General features: G+C 46.6%; 1 protein-coding gene across 5 annotated transcripts in view; it reads left to right on the top strand.

The window, feature by feature from the left end:
• Positions 1-23,987, top strand: part of PC (pyruvate carboxylase) — a 260,020-nt gene that overhangs the window by 164,875 nt on the left and 71,158 nt on the right. For all 5 annotated transcript variants that reach the window (XM_053369882.1, XM_053369886.1, XM_053369883.1 and 2 more), the window contains one exon: positions 9,015-9,197. In XM_053369882.1, coding sequence (XP_053225857.1) covers positions 9,015-9,197 — 183 coding nt within the window. The remainder of the gene's footprint in view (positions 1-9,014; positions 9,198-23,987) is intronic.

Genomic DNA, 23,987 nt, shown 5'->3' with positions numbered 1-23,987 from the left:
TCCAGGCAACAGGGCCTTCCTCCCTTGAGCCTGAGTGGCCCTTTAAGACCTGGGAAAGGAGCCACCTTCTAATGGAGGCAGTCCCTAAAAGCTTCTCTGGCTGCTTTGGTGCAGATGCGCTTGAGTGCTGGAGAGTCCTTGCATCTCCGGGGTGATGATTAATTTAAACAGACAAGGAGGGTTCCTTGCGCTTTTGCCTGCTTCTCCTGTTCCAGAGTGCACCGTGTAGCCTTCTGCCTGAGTGGCTTTTCTTAGCTGAGATTATGTCAGGCGGAGAAAGAGGAAGATTCAGCCAGCAGAAGGAGACAAATCTCAGAGACATGTAAGGAGAGGGCACTGCCTTAGAAGATTTCTTCCGTTGCATGTGACACAATTCTGGCACTGGGGAGAAAGCGGGATGGGGGAGGATGCAAAGACGAGGCAGGGCTCAAAGAGACACAACAGCAGGCAACCCTTGGAAGGGGGCTGGGGGAAATGGAGCTTAGTTGGGATAAACAGGAAGAGGCCCAAAGCAGCCCTCACCAAACTGGTTCTTTCCAAATGCTTTGGAGTGTAACTCCCATTAGTCCCAGCATCATGTGGCTGATGGGAGTTGTAGTTCACAGCATCTGAAGGGCACCAGGTTGGGGAATGCTGCTGTAACAACATGACATGTTTGCACTAGAACTGGGATGAGTCAGAGAGATAATTTAGCCCAGGGTTCTCCAACCTGCAGCCCTCTGACTGTTTTGGGACTACAACTCCCATAAGCCCCAGCCAGCACAGCCATTACTGGCAAAGGCTGATGGGAACTGGAGACCTCATCTGGAAAACACCCAGTATGTGATCACACAGTTTAGTTCCACCTGGGACTGTTGTGGAATTTCAGAAATTGAGAAATTGCCCAGAGGATGATGTTTTCCTCCCTCCTTCATAAAACTCAGGGTGGGGGGGGGGCAGATGGAAGCAGGTATTGGGTGTCATCTAGTAAGACTAATGTGGGAGCAGATTCAATATACTTAACACATTATTATGGAATTTGCTTTCTGCCCACCAGGGAAAAAAAGATTTTGCTAGGGGTTGAGAGGCATATTCATGGAAGAGAAGGCATCTTTCAGCACCTTTTTGGCAGTGGCAGCTGAAGGAGAACCTCCAAGCACAGCAGTATATAAAAGAGCTTTATGTTCTCCCCAGAATAACATGGGCAAAAATAAACCTCAGAAACAGCCTTGTCCTGTGTCACACCATTCATTCCAGTCTCCTCACCTCAAAAAGGGTATTGTAGAGTTGGAAAAGATTCAGAAAAGGACAACCAAAATGAACAAGGGGGCGGAGAGACTCATCTATGAAGAAAGGTGGCAGCATTTGGGACTCGTTAGTTTACAGAGAAAAAGCGAGTAAGAGGAAACATGAAAAGAGTTTATAAAATTGTGCAAAAAATGGAGTAAGTGGATAGAGAAAAGTTTTTTCTCCCTCTCCCATGACACTGGAACTTGTGGACATAACATCTATTGCAGCTGAATGTTGGAAGAGTCAGAACAGGTAAAAGGAAGGACTTCTTCAGGTTGCACATAGTTAAACTATGGAACTCTCTCCCACAGGAGGCAGTGATGGCCCCCAATTTGGATGGCTTGGAAAAAGGATTGAACAAATTCATGGAGGAGAAGGCTATCAATGGCTACTAGTCACGTTGGCTGTCATCTGCCTCCTTGGTCCAAGGCGGTAATGCCTCAGAAAACCTGTTGTTGGAAACAGGAGGCAGGAAGAGGGCTGTTGCACTTAGATCCTGCTTGTGGGTTTCCCACAGGACCTGGTTGGCCACTGTGGGAATGGGATGCTGGACTAGATGGGCCATTGGCCTGATCCAGGAGGCTCTTCTGGTGTCCTTATGTCCATCTAGCTTGTCATTCACTTGAGAGCCTTCAACTGGAGATGCTATCAGTCTCACAAAACATGCTGAACAAGCTCTAATACTTAAAGTCAGTTAATAACCTCTGCTTTCCTTCTCTCACCCTCCCCCCTTCATTCTTTTGTCCATCTGGGTAAAGAACCATATATTGTCCCTGCTTTGCCCATGTACTATGTGAATGTAATTGTTCTGGCTGCAGGCCAGAATCTCTTGACTCTGCATATGCCTATCAAGTATTCAGGTAGCTCCTGCACTGTGATGAGAACGTGCCAAAGGGTCTGTCGCCAGGACCTTTCTACGGTCACAAGAGCCCTCCAGCGAGCCTTTCCCATGTCTGGCCAGCTGTCTCTCCCACACCACGGCCTCCTCTGGCCAGCTTGCCATTCCCCCAAAATGCACACATGGACAACAATGCCTCCAGTCTTTTCTAATTTGATAGCCCAAGTTTTTTTTATGTCAACCAGAGAGTGCTAAGGAAAATTGACTTGGCTCTTTATTTCTACCCTGAAGATGAGGAAGAAGAAAAAACCCAGTGCTGGGTCTTGAGTGGCAGCCAAGCACCATTCATTGACCCAGCCGTGCCACTGCCTGCGGATCACAGGAAACCAAATAAAATCAGTGGGCAGGAGATATTTGCGCTTTTAATTATTGGAAGAGGTGACATCTGCCCCCATGGAAAGCAGTTTGGAGGCTCCTCCGCCCCCAAACCAAAAGCTTCAATGCACAGCTGCTTCTTAAGGAGGATTCTCTGACACCCAGGATTGATGTGTTCTGCCATCTCCATTTGGCCCATCTCCATTTCAAAATGCAAATGAAATCCCACGTATAATAAAATGTGCATATGCTTAGACTTTGCGACATTGCCCCCCTCCTTTTTTTAGGCAGAAGGCGCTCCAAGGTGCAGGTGGAGAATATGAAGAAATGCTATTGGGTGACAGAGAGAAGGCGGAACTTTTCAACACCTGCTTTGCCTCTGTCTTCACCCGAAAGGAAAGTGGTGCCCAACTTGGTGATAATAGTATAAACGATGCAAGGAGGGAGCTGCAACCCAAAATAAAAAAAGAGGTTGTCATGGACCACCTAGCTACTTTAAATGAATTCGGCCTGATGGGCTGCATCCAAGGATATTAAAGAAGCATGTGGATGTAATCTCAGAGTCTCTGTCTGTACTATTTGATAATTCTTGGAGAACAAGTGAGCTTTCTGCGGACTGGAGGCGGACAACTGTTGTCCCCATCTTCAGAAAGGGGGGGGGGGGAGAAGACTCAGGTAGCTACTGACCAGTCAGCTTGGCATTGATACCAGGAAAGCTCCTAAAACATTTAATTAAACAGTCAGTCTGTGAACACTTAGAAAAGGATGTTGTGATTACTAAGACCCAGCATGGGTTTCTCAAAAACAAATCACGCCAGAGAAATCTCATTTCTTTGAGGGAGTTACGAGTTTGGTAGATTGGGGGAATGCTATAGACGTAGTGTATCTTGATTTCAGGAAGACTTTTGACATAGTCCTCCATGATGTTCTTGCTGAGAAGTTGGTAAAATGTGGGCTGAATGAGGTAACTGTTAAGTGGATTTGTAGCTGGTTGACTGAATGAACCCAAAGAGTGCTCATTAATGGTTCTTCATTATCCTGGAAAAAAGTGGTTTAGTGTGGTGCTGCAGGGTTCTGTCCTGGGCCCACTGGTGTTCAACATCTTTATAAACGAATTGGATGAAGGAATTAAGGTGATATTTATGAAATTCACAGATGACACCAAACTGGGAGGGGTAGCTAATGCTGCAGAAGATAGAATCAAGATTCAGAATGCCCTTAAGAGATTGGAGACCTGGGTCCAAACTAAAAAAATGAATTTCAATAGGGACAAATGTAAGGTTCTGCATTTAGGCAGGGGGTTGGACTAGATGACCCTTGGGTTCCCTTCCAACTCTAAAATCGATGATTCTATTATTCTAGATGGGGCAAAGTGGCCTTGGGCAAACCCTTCCACGATGAGAAGCTCTCTGTCTTCACGAGACAGAAGACCCTCTTAATCCTAATCTGCCACGGAGCCCCATTAGAGAGAATTTGTAAGCAAAACTCGGGTCCTGCTCCAGTTTGCACGACTGATTTATTGGCTTCATTAGTCGGAGGGGAAGGATCGAGGTTGCCGGGGTGTGATTTATTCTGGCTGCCAGCGAGGCCATTTACCAGTCTCCTGATTTCCTCTGATAACAAATTCCCCCTTCTGTTTAAATAAGAAAACGGGGGAGAGACAGAGAGATCCAGAAAGATGTTTTGGTCCCTGCATAGCCTCTGGAGAGACATAACTCTCACATTTTTCATGACACGCCTCTTGGGTTGAATCTCAATCAGAGCAGCGTGGGGCTCAGAGCTCAGCTTCCTGAACCTGTCAAGGACCTTGTGAGAATGAAGCAGCAGAGTTCAGAGATTGTCTTGATTGCTTTTTTCTTCATAAGGCCAACTAAGTATCACAGAATATAGCATTCACCCTTTTCGCTGTTGCATCTTTTGATTGGTGTTAATGGTGTGTCAGGCACTGTACGAGTGACCCAGTGCAGAGTAGAACAGAGATTTTCAAACTGTATTCTAATTCAACCTTTCACTAGCCGGTGTCCTCCAGATGTTTGGACTCCTATCAACCCCCAGTCAGCATGGCTGTTTTGGACTCCAACTCCCATCAGCCCCAGCCAGCACAGCCATTTTTTACTCCAACTCAGCTGGGGTTGATGGGAGTTGGAGGTGGGTTGTAGCAGTACTGTACTCAGAGATGGAAACAATTGACATAGGCCCTAACCACTGCCAAACATATCTGCGTAGAAAGTATTCCTTGAAGGCAGATAGCTTTAAAAACCCTACTGATGTCCTTGATGGATAGGAGAGTCCTGGGTTCCAATCTCTGCTTGGCAATATAGGCAGCTGAGTGACCAGCTAGCCACTCTCTCTCAACCTAACACACCTCACAGGATTGCTGCAACAATAAAATTGGAAAATGCCTACATGTACCTGTGGCTCCTTGATGGGTCACAAAAACGATGAACCAATCTATAAGCTTAGGGTCCATTTTGCCTTGTCTTACAACACACACACGTGACTCACTTTCTGCTATGAGGGATTTGTAGGCAACATAGTCCCACTGAGAACCAAGTAAGAATGTCAGAGAATTCCAATGAAAAAGAGAGCGATTAAAATTGCCAATGTTCGCTTATTAGTCCTGTCTCCAGAACGGACATTAATCCAACAAATAGAAATGATAATAACTATATTATTCACGCATCAAAGAGTATATGATGATGCATATGATGTATATGATGATTGATTGTTTGTTTGCATCATGGTTCCTTTGCATTGAAGTAATACTGTGGAATAATGTAATTAATTGCATAATTTATTTACTTAATGTTTTGCCATGACGAACAGTGAAACGTATAAAATATTTTTTGTTGGAACCTTTTCATTCTGTTCAAATGATAGCAAAATGGAAACATTGCTCCATTAGGCGAATACGGGGCACCAAAGCCATCCAGGGGAAGACAATGTTCAGAGATGGACTTGTCACTGCCTTCCCCACTGAAGTAGAACTTGCTTTCTCTAGGAATTCGCCAGAGTTCAGGCCTGAGCATTTCCTGGAACACCTGGTTTAGGTTCAGCTTCTCGTAAATCATGTTGCCTACCACCCTGAGGACTAGAAGCTTACTTGATTTCTTTTTTAAAAAATAAAGAAAGTGTGGACTTTCAGAACTGTATTCATGTATTTTGAGTAAAGACAGGTTCTGTTCTGTATGATTGCAGGCATGCAGAGTAAGCCAGTGTCCAGTCTTGTGCCCGAGTAGCCGTCTCCGTAAGAAGCAGTTCCCAGGGCCTGAATTTGAAAGTCCAGTGATGTTACACAAGCTGGCACGTTGTACGTTGCACTGCATGCCTCCGAAGGGCCTTGTCACATCAGCTTAAGCTTCTTGCTGACCAAAGTGCAGGCGGAGTGCTGCGAACAATGGAGATTGCATCCTCCCTCCCTCCCACTCCCTCTCTCTCTCTCTCTCTGTGTGTGTGCGTGTGTGAACAGCTATAAAACTCTGGACTTGTCTTCTCTCCTCTCCCCTCTTCTGCTCCTGCTGCTGCTGCCATCCTTCCTTGCCAGGACCTTTTCCAGAAGGAAACTGGCAGCTTATTCTTCCAGGAATGGAAGGGTATTAGAAGAAGCAAAAACAAAAGCAATAAGTAGTATTAATGTAAGATTAATACTTTTGAAATGCTGTCTCCAGGGAGGCTCGCCTGACACCGTCATTATAGGCACCAGGCAAAAACTCCTCTGTAACCAGATCTTTGGCCTCTAACTATCTGTGGCCTTTCAGAAGGGAGTGGGATATTTTTAATGTATTCCTGCCCCCTGGTTTTAATGTATATAGAGAGAGGTGGGGGGCAGAGAGGGGAACATATAAGCTAAACAAGCTACAGCTTAGGGCCCCACTCTCTTGGGGGCCCCCCAAAAAAATTTAAATGGAAAAAAAACTGGATATACATTTCCAAACTATAAGATAAAAAACAAATGAAATAAAACCTACATACAGGAACAGTGTTTTGTGTTGTGTAGGCTCCTATGATGTAAGTAATGGGCCCTGCCTGCTCCCTAAAATTGTATTTCGGTCCAACAATTACTTTGATAAAATACATATTTTGTTAAGTGAAAATGGCTTTAGATACTTATTAGGTCCATAAATTACCATATAGCATATATTCAACACAAAAAACAGCAACAATTTGTTGTTGACAAAGGACAGCTGGACATATAAAGGGCCCCATTACCCTCAGTAGCTTAGGGCCTCATCAAACCTAAATCCTGTGGGGGGCGGGGCAGGGTGTTGTCTTGTGCAAGTTAAAGGGACTAATGAATTTAATTAAGGAGAAGGCTTTAAAAGAGGATTAGACAAATTCATGGAGAGAGGACTGCTGATGGCTACAAGTCATGATGGCTCTGCTCTGCCTTGACCGCTGGAGGCAGCAATGCTTCTAAATGCCACTTGCTGGAAGCCACAGGTGCTTGAATCCTGCTTGTGGGTTTCCCATTGGGGCATCTGGTTGGCCACTGTGAGAACAGGATGCTGGGCTTGGCCTCATCCAGCAAGGCTGTTCTTACATTCTTCAGTTTTCTTTTTTCTTTGTACTTTTGATTCCAGAGTGGTACTTTTTACATTAATAATAAGGCCTGTAGCTCAGGGGCAGAGCACCCGCTTTGCATAAGAACATAAGAAGGGCCTGCAGGGTGAGGCCCAAAGGGCACCTAGTCCAGCCTTCAGTTCTCAGAGTAGCTGGCCAGATGCCTATGGGAAACCCCGCAAGCAGGATCTGAGCTCAAGAGGCCTGTTCCCTCCTGTGGAGTCTGGCAACTGATATTCAGGAGCATTGCTGCTTCCAGCTGTCGAGGCAGAGCATAGCCAGCATAACTAGTAGACATTGATAGTTCTCTCATCCATGAATTTGTCTAGTCCTCTTCTACAGGCACCCGTGTCGGTGGCCATCGCTGCCTCCCCCAGGCGCCAGTTCCTTAGGGAAGGGAAGTGGGCGGGTATTAGTAGAATAAAAAATAAAACTGATTTGCAGTCGACTAGATGAGGCTACTGCCAAGCTGGGGATCTGATCCAGCTCCTCAAGCAATCTCTCCATCCCCAGTTTTGGAGATGGTATCCAAAAAGCAGGGGGCAGGGGATTAAAGTGGACCCTTTGGCTGGGGGTGCAGATTGTCCTCTCTCTGTTTATGAGGTTGGTCACTTATTGAGTGGGGAGAATATGATCACCCCACTTTCCTCAGTAGATTTGCCTGGAGAAAGCCTGGGTGGATTGGAGAGCGAGTGTGTTTAAAGGTGTTAAGTTGCTTAAAAGGAAGAGATGTAGCTCAGTGGTTAGAGCACCTGCTTTGCACACAGAAACTCCCAGGCTCAATTCTTGGCAGCATCTTCAGATAGGGCAGAAAAAGATTCCCTCTCTGGAGTCCTAGAGAGTTGCTGCCAGTCAGTGTAGGAAACACTGAGCTGGATGGACCAGTGGTCTGACTCTGTGAAAGGCCGCTTACTAACCCTAACACTGTGTGAGGCTGAAGGGGAATGTGTTGTCTTTCCTCCTTGGCATTGTGCTAAAACACACCTGAATGCTCCAGACCAGCAAACTGCTAAAACTTCTGCTTTTATAGAGGTGGGCACACTTGCTGATGATCAATTAAGCAAGGACATTTGATTAGCATCCCCTCAGTACACCCTTACTGCTTCCATTGGAATTAAGATTCCTATGGAAGCAGGAAGGGTGTACTTAGTTTTTCCACACATGATTTCTCCATCTTGGCTTTGTTTCTATTAATTAAATCATGAGACAGATGTCATGTGTTGTTCTTCATCTGAGGTTGCATTTACCTAATTTCAAGACCAGCTAAAGAACAAATGATTGCTATTATGTCCTAATATGTAAAACCACATAATCCAAAGGGGGTGCACTTTCTTTTCCCCAAGACTGTATGTTGTATTTCTTGTCTGTGTGTTATTCCATTTGTATATTTACAAAATCACACCATGCAGTATAAAAAGTATCTTCCCCGCCCCCTCTCTCATTGCTACCTTCCAGTTTTTGCAACGGCTTTTCCATTATGGACTGTTTGCCAGTCTATATTTTACCAGTGGTCAATATTCATTAATTGCAAGGTTTTCCAAGTTCTAGTGATTACTATTCTAGCTGCTGTTAATAAATGTGTTATTAATGCCTTACATCTCAATTGGTCCATATTTGAAGTATATTTCCCAATAACCCCAGCATTTTAGCTTTATTTATAAACTAAAATGCTGGGGTTATTGGGATTGTCTGAGCAGTAATCTTAAGATATCTCTTTTGAAACTTTAAAGGGAAGAAATTTGGGGGCCTGTAATGCTCACCTCATATTTCAGAGGAGCATTTCTAGCTGCTACAATTCATATCTTTGAGCCAGGAAATTCAGCATCAAAATCATGACTAAATCCAAGAATAAAGCAGATGTGGAAGCCTGCAGTAAACTATCGATCATTCAATCGATCATCAATCAAACAAGCAAACGCTATGTGTTACTTCCCAGGGAGACTCTTGACCTTGTGGACCTCTCCTCTTCTAGGTTTTCCGGAGTGGCGAGGGCATGGGGATCCGACTGGACAGTGCCTCTGCCTTTCAGGGGGCCATCATCTCGCCACACTACGACTCCCTCCTGGTGAAAGTCATTGCTCACGGCAAAGACCACACCACGGCAGCTTCCAAGATGAGCCGCGCCCTGGCTGAGTTCCGGATCCGCGGGGTCAAGGTAGGAAAGGGCCTCCAGGCTCATGCGCTTTCAGATTTTGTTGTTTGCCAAGGCTGAGACCTGTGCTAGGGGCAGCTGACCTGTTGGTGTTTCTCCTTATAACATGTGGTTTTATTTATCCATTTGGGGCAGGGGATGTGTGTAAAGATTAATTTTGGCAGCCACTGTATAAATACTTTCTCTTCCATGCAGTTTGAGTGTCTGCACACTACAGATATAGATCAGTTTAAGGCTGCATTACCATGCACTGATAGCTGAGAATAAGTCTCACTGAAGTCTCTGTGGCTTACTTCTGAATAGACATGCATCCATCGGATTCCTATGCCATTTAGTTTCCCTAGGAAAATCCTGGGGGCTAGTTTTATGAAAGACACTAAATATCCTCTGCATACTATAACTCCCAAGATTCTATGTGGTAAGTTACTACAACTTCACTAGTCTAAAAGCAATGGTAAGTGTGCATTGCATTGGACTCTTCGGCTTGTTCTTACATTCTTCTTTTTATAATAATTTTTAATGCTGTTATAAACACACAGTTTCTGATCTTTAACCAAATCATCAGTTCCTTGGGAGAGATTCCCTGCCTGAAATCCTAGAGAGCTGCTGCAAGTCAGTGTGGACATTACTGAGCTGGGCGAACCAATGGACTGACTTGATGGATGGATGGATTATTTTTATTTCTATAACACTTAATATATTAAAACTATCTCTAAACGGTGTACAAAAAACTGAAGCAACAACAGGCAACTTAAACAAAATATTATAAAAACATATGTTACATTAATACAAAGTTATTAATATATATAAATCAATATCAATTCGTTTTCCTTCTGACACACCTCTCAGCTTCTGAGTTCTCACCCAGGGCCTAACAAGCTCTCAGCTCACTCACAACATTTCATGATGATAAGAGTTCCTGGAAATAGCCGACATCACCCTAATCTCTCACTCTGGACATGGTTTTTATGGCAGGTCCAAGGTGGGTGGTACTTCCTCAGGCTGCCCACAGCTGTTCCCCATTCAGCTGCACTCTTCACACCCAGTTCCAGGTACAGCAGGTTTCTTGGGTTTCCCTGGGGGTCCAGAGGTTGGGAAAAGGGCCCCCCTCACTCACAGCTCTCTGCCCTCTCCAGCTGCTAGTTGTCTATTCCGTTACGTTTACACCACCTTGGCTGTTCAAAACATTTTAAAATTCTAGCAAGGATTAAGTTAATGGTCCCCAGAGCCCTAAGACTCTATTCCTAAAATTGCATGTTAGCCAAAACTCTATCAGTGCTCGCTGAAGTAGAAGCTGCCAGATAGTGTTCAATCCCACTTTCCCAGGCGTGTGAGAGTGGCAAAGTGACATCCTTGCTCTTCCACTTCAGCTTGAAAACCTTGCTCCTTTATCAGTGGCATCAATTGCCATGCTGGCCTTGACATTACATTGTGTATTGTTGGCCTCTGGAGTCCATTGAAAGTAGAAGCAGCAGCTGCTCTGTAGGCACCCATGTTTTCAAAGAGCATCCAGTCCCCATCCTGCAGATCTGGCAACTTCCCATGTTCCTTATTAATGTAACATTTTTATATGTAACTCTGTATATTTGTAAAAGTAGTTGTTAACTTGTCTGTTGTTGCTTTAGTTTCACGTACACCGCTTCGAGATCTTTTTTCATATATTAAGTGGCGCAGAAGTGGCCTAAATGAAGAAATAAATTGACGACTCAAGGCGCAGGGAGAGAGACAAGAAAGAGTGGCGCAGTTGAGGCAGGATTTTGAATTTCGGCATCTCAGATCGAAGGCTTGTTTTGCTGAGCCTTGGTTGTTACAGGGGATGCTGCATCCACCTGCTGCCCTTCTGATGATTTGGACGACGACTCCTGCAGGCATGCTGGCTGAGACTGATGGGAGTTGTAGTTCATAAACATCCGGAGGATGCCAGGTTGGCAAAGGCGCCTTCAGCTTGTTCAGAGTCTGCCAACCCACAGTATCGCTGCCCTTGTTAAGACCTCCCCTTCCCCTTCCCCTGACCTCCTTCACTCCACAGGGGGACAAAGCAACCAGACGATCCCCCTCCTCTGGGCTGGTATCCGATGACATTGGCAGGGCTGGTTCCCTTGCAGTGATGCCATACGGTGCCTCAGTGCCAGGGGAGGACCAGCCGCCTGCCATATGCTTGTCTGCGCTGGGAGGTGTTGTTGCTGACTGGCAGGGCGCCATGGCATGAGGACATCTGCTTGTCTGGGCCTTCTGTCCCAGGAAACCTGCCGTGAGGCTTTTCATGCGCTTTACAGTGGAGGGGGAAGCCATAGGGTCCACATCCTACTTTGTTGCATGCTTGTGCGGTGGCACACCTGGATTTTCAACCCTGGGCAGGCCACAAACACACCTGTTTAATGGGTGAGCTATCATGTATTATCTTACTTGTCGACTGCGCTGGCTGCAGAATTTGAGAGGGCTTCAGGCAGGTCACTTGTATCCCTTAAGAGGCAGGGTGTGGGAAATGGAGAACCCTCACAGTGCTTTGTGCAATGTGGGAAAGAGCAGTATTGTCAAGGAAATGGGCCTTCTTCCAGCGTGGCCCAGCACATGTCCAGCTGCGTGTGGCCTCCTGCTTCGGGGGTCAGTGTCTTTATTTACTTACATTTCTATCCCACCTTTCCTCCAAGGAGCTCATGTGCGTCTCTTCATTTTATCCTCATAACAACCCTAGGAGGTAGGTTGCTTACACTGAGAGGGAGTAACTGGCCCAAGGTCACAGCCAGTGAGCTTCATGGCTGAGTCAGGATTCAAACCCTGGTCTCCAAGTTCATAGTCCAACGCTCTAACCACTACACCACCACTGGCTAAGCTAGCGTGCTTGCTCCACCCTCTCTCCTGTTAACATCGTGAACAGAATCCGGGGAGGCGGTAGTGGTGGTGGTGGTGGAGGCCTCAGGCCTACCTTGGCTTTGTGACAGTCATCAGCAGGGTCTGAGAAACTGACACAGGCAGGCGCTCGTCAACTAGAGTCAGGAAACCTATGCCACATTTGCACCATACATTTAATTGCCGTGATACCACTTGTAACAGTCATGGCTTCCCCCAAAGAATTCTGAGAGCTGCAGTTTGTTAAGGGTGCTCAGAGCTGTTGGGAGACTCCCCTGTTCCCCTCCCAGAGCCGCAGTTCCCAGACTGGCTTAATCACCAGTCCATTTTCACTCTGGGAAAAGGACCAGTCTGTGGGTCCTTCGCTTTGCTTGTGGGTTCTCATCTCACACATCGACAGGGGCCTCTGTCTCACCACCCTGGTGCACATAGGGATGTCACTTCTCAGTTTGCTGAGGTCCTTGCAGCTACTTGGCTGCTTGTAGGGAAAGGAGACGATGGAGGCTCCCTGGTACAACAGAGCCAGGCTCCTCAGCTGCTGCCAGGCGGCATTAAGGGGAGGAGGTAGTTAGCGCTGCTGAGCCAGAGCTCTCCTTGCATCAGCCAAGGTACCTCAAGGCAGGAAAAGGCATTTGAGGTTCAGCTCATCGGAGGGCCGAGGGAGGAGGGAGCTGCCATCCACGCTTGGCATAGAATCATAGACTTGTATAGTTGGAAGGGACCCAAGGGTCATCTAGTCCAACCTCCTGCAAGGCAGGAATCACAGCTAAATAAACCCTGCTGGGTGGCCATCCAGCTTATGTTTGGACTACAGGTCCCATCAGCCCCAACCAGCATTGTCGTATGATGGCTGTGGCTGATGGGACTTGTAGTCCAAAACATCTGGTGAAGGTTGTGTCATTGCTTCCATTGTTTAGGTGTTTTTAGTTCCTTCCTGCTGATACTAAATTTCCACATGGCAGTTGGATCAGAGACATTGGTGGCTGGCGGGGCGCCTGTCAGCATCTATTGGCCATGGCACCTAAATGGAGCCTCCCTATTCAGAGGCAGTGTATCTCTAAATAACAGGGGGACACATCTTGCCCAGCAGCAGCAGGGACTTGTTGCCTTCCCGCCCTGTGTTTGGGTTTTCTAGCTGGAAAGCATCTTAGCTGACCACTGTGGGCAACTAACTGCTGGGATTGATGGACCCTTGGGCTAATCCAGTAGGGCTCATCTTCATAAGAGGTGTTTCTGCTATAGTGATTTATTTTATTTTATTTTTTAATTATTTTTATTGAATTATACAAATACAAACAAAACAAAGCATACAAACATATCAGCTAAAGACAAAAAAGAAAGAAGAAAAGTAGAGAAAAAAGGGGAAAAGAAACGAAAACAAAGCAAAAACAGAGCAAACACAAAAAGTAAGAACATAAATATAGTACAAAAAAAACTGCAATAGACATCCCAGAATGTCATTTCTCTGCCGAGGTACTGCCCTTTCTGGGGTGAAACTTTTAATTATTCTTTTGTTTTTTGACTTCCATCAACCTCACAGCAGTTCATTTCCTATAGCTAGAACAGTTTCTCTGTATTTCCATATAATCCTCATCTTGGTATAAGGAAACATTTTCCCACTTACAGATTTATTCTAATCACAATCAAATCTTGATTGTTGAACCTTGACTCTTTAGATAGGTGTCTGCTATAGTGATTTAGACCAGGGGTTGGCAAGGTTTACCTCGCCAGGGCCGGTTCACTCCCGTGGAGATTGCTCAGTGGGCCGAATCGCGTCTACGCAGATGCGATTTCTGGTGCTGCGGAAGCGAGTCTCGGCGCTGCACCAGTTTAGCACAGCATGCAGGGACTCACCGAGCGGGTGGCTCAGTTCGGGGGCAGCTTGGGGTCCGTTTAAAGAATCCCTGTGGGCCACTTGTGGCCCATGGGCCACAGGTTGCCGACCCCTGATTTAAATGCCATAGGCAAGGGAGCTGACAGAATGCTGTGCCATGCAGTTAAAAAAAATCCCTGCACATGAGAATCCTAGCATGTCAGAGAGAGAGAGAAACCCCAGCCTAACCATCTTCTTGACGTGCTTGTTTTCTGTGTGCAAGGAGTTGCATTGCTCACACCCCTTACGGCTTTGTCCAGTTTTGCTGGGCTCTCCAGAACTCATTCTGAGGCTGATTGTAGGAGACGCTGTGTCACGGCCACCCCCTTACAGTTCACCTGCTGCGGGAGGTGGAGGCAGGAGGGGTGACGTGTCCAGCTGGCGGCCCCCAGGCGATGCTTCTTGATGCTTCGTGACATTTCTGTTGCGTTGAACCGTGCCGATCTGACACAGCTTGCTAATTCCTCCCCGAGCGTCGGGTCACATCGGCTTCCCGAATTCAGCCGCCTTGTGGGCGGGCTGCTGAATATTCAGCGTGTGCATCTCAACGGCCTCCCTTTCCCCTTCCGTGAAAATGATTGCTTCGGAAAAGGGAATTGCCGTCCCTGCCACCTCTCCATGCCCTTCATCAATGCCTCCCAGTTAAATAAACACTCTTGGCACGGATGGCGTGTTGAATAAATAGCAAAGGCTGTTTGCCGATCCTGCCGGCTGGTGCTGATTTGCGGCACCTGGAACAAACGTCGGACCTGCGTGGCCCACATCATAAATGGCCAGCCAGCCCACATTGTTGCGGTTAGAATCAGTGCCGATGAGGCATTTTAAAGTGGAAGGCGGCCTGTCTTCTGCCTGCAGGAAGTATGTCAGCCCACAAATCTGGCATCCAGAAATAAAATACCCGTGTTTGGGGTGGGGGGGAGTCTGTAAAGATTTCACCTCCCTCTCTAGGCTTCCTCCCCATTTGAGCACCAATCTTGGATACCTGCATCTTGTGTTGGGGACTCAGGACAGATTAGAGCAGCTGTCCCCAATATCTTGCCCTCCAAATGTTTGGGACTGCAAACTCCCATCAGCCCCAAACAACATGGCGTAGTCTAAGAACAGGACAGCCTGCAGGATCAGGCCAAAGGGGCGGGCGGCATCTAGTTCAGCATCCTGTTCTCATAGTGGCCAACCAGATGCCTGTGAGAAATCCAGCCAGCCAGCATGGCCATTTGGAATCCCATTGATTCCCACTGACCACAGCCAACAGTGTGGTTCAGAACATCTGAAGAGCACCAGGTTGGGGAAAGCTAGATTAGAAGATGCTTTACTGCCTCTCCTCACCTGCCACTTGAGCTAATGGAGTTGGTCTTGGACTGGGTGTTGAACACTTCCAGGCTGTTTGTTGGCTTATTCCCTCCACTCCCCTGTGTTCCTGACCCTTGGCCTTTTCAGAGAAGGGGGCCTTCTCACTGTTGGTGCCCAGGTTATGGAATTCCCCAGAGAGGCTTGCCTGACCCCCACCCTGTGAGCTTTTAGTATCTTAGATCCTTTGTTCTGATGTTCTCTGCAGGTTGCTTTTTCCTATCTCTGTACTTATTCTTTGAGCTTTCACATTTTTATCTCCCCCCCCCCTTATCATGCTAACCACTCAGAGAACCTTCGTCAATCTTGCATTAATACTGTGGGTCTGGGGCCACCAACCCTTTTGGATCCATGAGCACATACACACACAACCACACACACGTATACACTGCAACCTAATTCTGTTGTCTGCAACAGAATTCTTATTTCAAACCTGATTTTAGCAGCAGCAGGGAGACCTATGGGGGCCAGAGACGTCCTCTATGGGCACCACACTGGCAACTCATGATGTTAGTAAACTGCATCTTGTGGGAAATCGTGCTCAAGATGACCCAGGGTGGATCTGTTGCTTGGCAGCGGAGCCTTTGAGCCGGTCTGCTTTCCTTACAGTCAGAGCAAAGGGTTCTTGTGGGTGAAGTACGAACTCTAAATCCAGCTCCAGCTTTGCTTTTATTCTGGTCTTTTTTGGTGTGCTACAAAGCAATCTAACAATGTACACTTCTCAAAATGTACTTTTCTCAAAATGTACTTTTCTCAAAATGTACTTTTCTTAAAAAGTACATTGCACTGAATTTCCTAGAACTTGCAAAGGTAAAATCAAACAAACAATGCATAGCTTTATATATTTACTTATTTATTGCATTTGTAGCCTACCTTTTTTCCTCCCAAGGAGCTCATGGTGGCAGACATGGTTCTCCCGCTCCATATTTAGTCCTCACAACAACCCTATGAGGTAGGTTAGTCTGAGAGGCTCAGTGAGCTTCATGGCCAAGTGAGGATTTGAACCCAGGTTTCCCAGGTCTTGTTCAACACTCTAACCACTACCCCTTCACACCATACTGACTCTCAGAAGCCTTAATTTTGTGGCCTTTGAGCTGCTGTTTGCTTCACATCTGAGGTCAGACAAATGCATGTTGCAAGACCTTAGATTTCAGCCTCTCTTAGGGCCCAGTTCCCTGGGCAAATTACCCTGGCAAGCCCCCATTGAAGCAAATGCAAGTTGTAGGTGGAAAACAGAGGAGGAAATGCCTCTGTTAGAATTTGCCACTTCATCTCTACTTTTCCACTTTTAAGCTTTGCAAATTAATGCTGCAATTTTTGGGTGAACATCAGTCAGACGGTTCTATTGGAAAATATTTTGATCGGGGAAGAAACTGCCTCCCAATTCATCAGGCAGCCAATTGAATTTTTTTTTTTTTTGGTAAAAATAAAATAACATGTTTAAAAAAGCAGATGGCAAACAACATCTTAGAAGAGGATTTCCTTTTCTCTGTGCATGTGTGTGTCTTCAAAGATGGTGCCAACTGCAACACCCACATACAGTAAAGCAAACAAAAATAAAGTGGTTTTCCCCTGGAACTATTTTCTTCAGCTGCAAATTTAAGAGCATATCAATTAAACTTGTAGGATTAAGTGACCAAGATTTATTTAATTGGGTGACAGTCCTAATCAAAATATAAGGGGGTGGATGCATCTCAAATCCCTTTGCTCTTTATATGCTTTAGGATATATGTGTGCTAATATTAAAAGAAATCATCCTAGCCTACCTTAAAGGGGGAAAGGGAAGAGGCAGCTTTAACATAAGAACATAACGTAAGTCTGCTGCATCAGGCCAGTAGCCCACCTAGTCCAGCATCCTGTTCTCACAGTGGCCAACCAGATGCCCCAATAGGAAGCCCAAAAGCAGGACCCAAGCACATGAGCCCTTTCCCCTCCCGTGGCCTCCAGCAACTGGTATTCAGAAACATTGCTGCCTCTGACCATGGAAGCAGAGCAGCGCCATTTTGGGTAGTAGCCATTGATAGCCTTCTCCATGAATTTATCTAATCCTCTTTTAAAGCCATCTAAGCTGGAAGCCATCACTACCTCCTGTGCAGCCTGGTTCCATACATTAACTGTGCACTGTTATGTATCTTCCAACATTCAGCTTCATTGGATCTCCACTCACCTAGTCTTCAAATATTGCAGCCTTTCTTCATAGGGAAGACACTTTGATAGAGTTTGTCTGACTGGTCGGCTGGAGGCATTCCTTGATCACCCAAGGAGACCAGACACGTTGCTCTGTGCTTGTTCAATTTCATTTAACTCAGTTTCCTTGCCTTGCCTTTGCATTATGGGTAAAGCTGTAGGGACTTTTTAGGTAAGGGCTTTGAGAGCACACCCTAATTCTCTTTTGGGTTGTCTGGAATTGGTGAGAGCAAGCCTGCAAGAGCACCCTGGAGCACCCATGCCTCACACGCACTTTGCCAGGCTAATGATTCATGATACATTGACCGGTCAATGGCTTTGCTCTGTAACTGGGCAAAAAATGAACTCCAGGCTAATATTAAAGAGCAACTGGGAGAAGGGGAGGAGATCAATTTTTATCAAGAGATGATACATTAGGGCTTTAGTTCCTTCCATCCGCCTACAGATCCAATTCTGGCACCACCTGCAAGCAGTTGCAGAGCACCATCAATAACACATGGCTGGGGCAACAATGACGGAGCTCTCCAAACAGATGGGAAGATAATTAATCTTTGTGATAGATAGATAGATAGATAGATAGATAGATAGATAGATAGATAGATATAGATAAAGTCTCTTGTGAGGGGCAGCTATTGATAGCCCCCCTGCAAGCCTTGATCCCATTTGGGAAGCTAAGCTGAAGGGAGAGGCTCTCCAAATGAGGAGCCTGGGGCTTTTCACACAGCTATTTACCATCATCATCAATCAGAACTTAAGAAGAGCCTGCTGGCTATCAAGTCAATGGCCCTTCTAGTTCTGCATGCTGTTCTCACAGTAGCCAACCAGATGACTGTAGGAAACCCAAAAGTAGGACCCAACCACAAGACCCCTCTCCTTTCCTGTGGCTTCCAGAAAGTGGTATTCAGAAGTATTGCTGCCTCCAACTGTGTAGGCCAGGGGTCAGCAAACTTTTTCAGCAGGGGGCCGGTCCACTGTCCCTCAGACCTTGTGGGGGGCCAGACTATATTTGGGGGGGGTGAGGAAATTCCTATGCCCCACAAATAACCCAGAGAACCATTTTAAATAAAAGGACACATTCTACTCATGTAAAAACACGCTGATTCCCGGACCGTCTGCTGGCCGGATTTAGAAGGTGATTGGGCCAGATCCGGCCCCAGGCCTTAGTTTGCCTACCCATGGTGTAGGCAGAGCATAGTCATCATGATAGCCGCCTCCTCCATGCATTGGTCCAATCTTCTCTTAAAGCCATCCAGACTGCCTCCTGCAGGAATGAGTTCCATTGTTTCTCTTTGCGCTGCATGAAGAAGGACTTCCTGCTCCTCTGGTGCTGAGTTTGTTAGTTGCTTGCACAGAGCAATCTTCCACTTAGGCGTGTTGTCCTCCCACCAGCCCTGTTTCCTCCCACAACTACCATGCAGCCACTGGCTGGCCATTGGGGAGTGACTTGATCCTCTTCCCTCTCACACGTAAAGAGCTTCCCTCTCCCTCATCTGAGCCACTGTAGTGCCAAAGATTTCCCTGGTTCTGGCAGGCACCCAAGCCGGCATCCGCAGACGCTAATCCTGGCTGCGCTCCGGTGCCTTCCAGGCAGAAAGGGAAACTGTCTTTTGAAATTTATACGCTCTCACTGCTGCCTTACCCAGTTGCTATAAAAAGTGTTAAAGCAGCAGAATTTTTTTTTGGGGGGGGGGGATGGTTTGCAGATAGAGAGAAGGACAGAGCTGGAAGGGTCACAAAGGAGATGCTGGTAGCATGCCCTGGCATGGATGTGTGCTTATTTACCTGCCAAAGTGTGTTGCATGCAATTCCAGCCAAGAGAAATAGGAGGCCAATCTCCATAAGAATGCAAGAAGAGCCTGCTGGATCAGACCAGAAGGGGCCCATCTAGTCCAGCATCTTGTTCTTACAGTGGCCATCATCACTGCCTCCTGTGGGAAGGAGTTCCATAGGTTAACTGTGTGCTGAGTGAAGAGGGCCTTTGTTTTGTCTGCCCACTCAACTTTGTTGGATGCCCGTGAGTTCTAGTGTTATATGAGAGAGAAACTTTGCCCTTGTCTCCACTTTCTCTAGCCCTACAATATCCTTTTTGAGGTCAGGGGACCAGAACTGTGCACATTATTCCAAATGCAGTCACACACCCCTTTCCTGTTAGGGATACGGAATCACAGCAAGACATTTCCCCATTGTTGGGGGGGGGACACTGCCAAGAGAAACAGCTCTATCAGGTGTCATCTGCGGGCAGCCATTACTTCAGACTGCCTCAGTGGAAGAGGAAATAGGAAATAGAGCTCATTTCATCAGCTTTGCCCAAGGCCCAGTTCCATTGGGCACCTCCTGCCTTTGAACTGTGCCACCTGGTCAGTATAGGAACAATGGTCTAGAAATTGGTCCCTAAGTTTTGTTTTTTGTTTTCCCCCTTCTCTCCTTGTCTCCATCTTTCCAGTCTTTAATCCATTTCACAATATGTCCTCATCGGTTTGCAATTTATTTATTCATTTTAAAGTTGTCACAAAGATCTTGTCAGTATCTTAGTGTGCATACATTTTTGTATGCGGTTCTGCCCAATATACATACCTTTGTAAGCCAACTCTCCTGATTTAAGGCATTTTTTGTATGCTGTAATAGATGCAATTTTTGTGCACGCTACCTCCCAATATATGCATGCATTTTTGTATGCGTATTTCTGGCACGTGAACCACACCACATAATTCAGAAGAATTTCCAACGTTGGGAGGACGGATGTGTTTCAGTTCACATACTCCCTTGGGAAGTGTGAATGAGGTAGAGTAGCATTAAGAATGTAAGCCGAACAGCGTTTCTCCCCCATCGGGATGCCTTTTCCAGCGCCGGATCTCAGAAATGGAATCTGTGGTGCAGAAATGAAACTGCCTTTCCTTCGCCATCAGTAACTACAATATCCGTGTGTGTGTGTGTGCGCGCCCTCACACACAGCTGTGATTCATTACAGTGCAGTCAGAGAGATGGGAGCACAACACAGGAGCTTCGGAAGCTGCTTTATACAGAGTCAGAACATTGGTCCATCTAGCTCAGTATTGTCTGTACTGACTGGCAACAGCAGCTCTCCAGGGTTTTCAGGCAGGGGACACCACAAGCCCTATCTGGAGATGCCATTGGGGATTGCACCTGGGGCCATCTGCGTGCAATGCAGGTGTTCTGCAAATGACCAAGAGCCCTCCACCTAGAACAGCATCACACATTATTTGCCCCGGGTGCTGGATCGCTGCCTCCTTCATTGGCCACAGCTTCGCAAGAGTCATATGAGACAGTTCTTACCCTCCCCAACACACACAGTGCTCCTGCGCCCCCAATACCAAGTACATTGCAGTAGCCTGGTTTCAAGGAAATCATGGGGCCAATTGCTTGGCATTAGGGAGGGAGGGCAGTGGCATTACCAGAAAACAGTTTCAAAAGCAGGAGTAAAATGGGGCAAAGTATATCTCTGGATGGGCCAGTTGTGTCCCACATGCAAAGGTCCCTGAAAGAAAAGAGAGCCGATTTGGTGTAGCAGTTAGACTGTCAGGCTAGGACCGGGGAGAAACTAGGGTTCAATCCCCACTCGGCCATGAAGCTCACTGGGTGACCTTGATGGCTACTCACTGCTTCTCAATCTAACCTATGTCACAGGGTTGTTGTGAGACTAAAATGAGGAGGGGGAGAACCATGTGCACCACCTTGAGCTCCTTGGATGAAAAGGTGGTATATAAATGAAAATAGGTGTTAAGGACAGGAGTCCAGCAATGGGGGGGGCAAGTGGGAGTGAGCTTCTTGTTTGGGGGGTCTGCCCCCTGCCTCCTGCTCCTTTCTGGTGCTGCTCATGAAGGAGGATGGGGAAAGGTGTGCGATAGGAAGGATGGAAGAGAGGAAAGAATTATTTTGGCCCCCCTGCTTCTTATCTTTGCTCTTCTTACCTGTTACAAATAAAATCAGCAAATGTAAGGAAGTTAGGGGCAAGACCTTTCTTCCAGCCCTTTGGGTTAGGCTCCTTTTGAACTAGCTCAGACACAATCTGTCTGGGCTTTTGTCTTATTTTCCCAGCCAAGGCAGACTCTGCTCTCTCCACTCTTCTGCCCGCCCCCCGCTCCCCCACAAAAAAACCCATCAGGTGTCTTTGCCAATGGCTGGCAGATCTGGCTCCCCCAATCAGAGCAACTGCCTGAAGGCTGTTGCTGGAGCTTTTTAGCTTCTGACGCGATTAGGGGGACGTTTATCGCATGGATGTCTGGGCTCCCACCCACCCCTTTGCCGTCTTTCTTTTTTAAAAGCAGAGAGCCTTTAAAAGCAGAGAGATTGTCTAGTCTAAGGAGAAGAGGAGAAGCAACCCCCTCTTCCAGGCTTCCCCCTGCCCTCTGTGAATCCCACAGACACTCCGTGACCTGTCTCAGGATTTATACTGCCTTCAAAAATTGATCCATATTTTTTCACTTGAGGGCTGCCCCCCCACCCCCACAGGTGGGGGCATTTTACATCAGAGAATGCTACAGTGACCTGATGGGGCTGTGTGTGTTTGAGAAAGGACTAGGGTGAATTTCTCTGGGGTTCCTTGACATTTGAGGCAGGACCATAGCCCAGCGACAAAGCTGCAGTTTTGCACACAGACAGTGCCAAGTTCAGTCTTCAGTGGCATATCAAGGTGTATCTGAGAGAGTCACACGCACACTCGGCTGAAACCCTGGCGAGCCATTGCTGCAAATCAGTTTAGACAATACTGAGCTAGATGGACCAAAGGTCTGATGCATAAGGGAGCTTGCTATTATTCCTAGTACAGTCGTCCCTTGGTTGACGAACGCCTTGGGAGTCGAACGTTTTGGCTCCCGAACGCCGCAAACCTGGAAGTGAGTGTTCCGGTTTGCAAACGTTCTTTGCAACCCGAACGTCTGGCATGGCTTCCACAGTTTCCAATTGGCTGCAGGAACCTCCTGCAGCCAATCAGAAGTTGCGCCTTGCTTTCCAAACGCTTTGGAAGTCGAACAGACCTCTGGAACAGATTCCGTTCGGCTTCCAAGGCACAACTGTATTATTTCTAGTATTCTTGTACTGAACAAGTAAGGGTTAATAGCCAAATTATACCTTATCATACTTAAAAGGGTGGCAGGGCCACATTGACACCAGACATTTAAAGCACGAAGGTCCCACTTTAAACAATCGTGGTTCCCCCCCCCAAAAAAAAAACCACACACACATGAGAAATGTAGTTTGTTAAAGTGTGTTGAGAGTTGTTAGGCAGACCCCTCTTCCCCTCCTAGAGGTCCCAGAGTCGGCCGATGACATCTCCAGTATTTATTTCATTTCATTTCTGTACTGGAAACCAATAAAAAATATATACGCGTGCAGTGTGCAAAATCTCATTTAAAAGCAAAAACAACATAACAAACAGAAACCAAGCAAAATACTTTATGTAAAAAAAAACCCCACATCTCCCGTTTGAGAAGTGTGCCTTAGGTGGCTGGGAAGAGGCCTTCTGAGGCCACTGCCTGTCAGAGCTCAGGAGCCTCAGACTAGATGGATCAGAGGCCTGATTGTCTGTGGCTTTTTTACTTTAGTGAAAAAGGCAACGAAAGGGGGTGGCATGGCAGAGGTTTATTAAATTATGCATGCATGAGAGAAAGTGGTCAGAGAGGAGTTTTTCCACCTCTCTCAAAACTCTGGCTCAGCCAGCGAAATTGATTGGCAGGTGATTCAGGGCAGATGAAAGGAAGTCCTTCCTCACATAATGACAGATTCACTGCCACAGAATTACAGGCGCTGGCTTAGAAGGCTTGAAAAAAACCAATGAGACAAATTAATAATGGGAGGGTGGATGGAAATCTACCTTACAGCCACGATGGCTCAATGGAACCTCCATTTTCGGGGGGGACACATGCCAGAAAGCAACAGCTGCTGTTGCCTCCAAGCCTGGTGGTCCCCGCTGTGGATGCTGGACAAGGTGAGACCTTTGACACGTCCTTATGACGTGGCCCAAGGCCGCTTCAGCTGTCTGCACATCATCCGTCCTTCGAGTTTTTATGTCCACATCGTTTACTGGCAATCAGTATTTCCGCCGCAGTCCACAGGCTCCATAACGCTCATTTGCTTCATGCAAACGTCTAAGCGAAGAAAGCAAAGCCTAATGATTAGACTGAACATCACTAATCCGGCAAATGAAACGGATGGGGTTTTATTTATTATAGGAAGCAGTGCTGTGGACGTACTTGGCTAGATCAGAACTCCTTTCTTGCATTCCTTTTTGTATTTGCTGAAAACAAAGTAAATTAATAAGTCAGTGTTCCTTAGTGTTTTATAGCCTCCATCCTTCGCAGCTCAAGGTGACTTGTGAAGCTGACGTGTGCAATATTTAAAGGATATGTACAGAAATAAAACCATTAATAGGCACCCACCTCCCTCCTTCTACAATTGAGGAAGAATAGACTTGGGGGGGGCAAATATTTTGAATTCTGTGTACAGATCTGGTCACCTCACCTCAAAAAGGATGGTGCAAAGTTGGAAAAAGTTCAGAAAGGGGCAAAATGGATCAGTGT

This window comes from Podarcis raffonei, chromosome 16 (genome assembly GCF_027172205.1).
Source record: "Podarcis raffonei isolate rPodRaf1 chromosome 16, rPodRaf1.pri, whole genome shotgun sequence".
Taxonomy (NCBI): Eukaryota; Metazoa; Chordata; class Lepidosauria; order Squamata; family Lacertidae; genus Podarcis; species Podarcis raffonei.
Note: the sequence above shows the minus strand (reverse complement) of the source record. Positions and strands in the feature narration are given on the sequence as shown.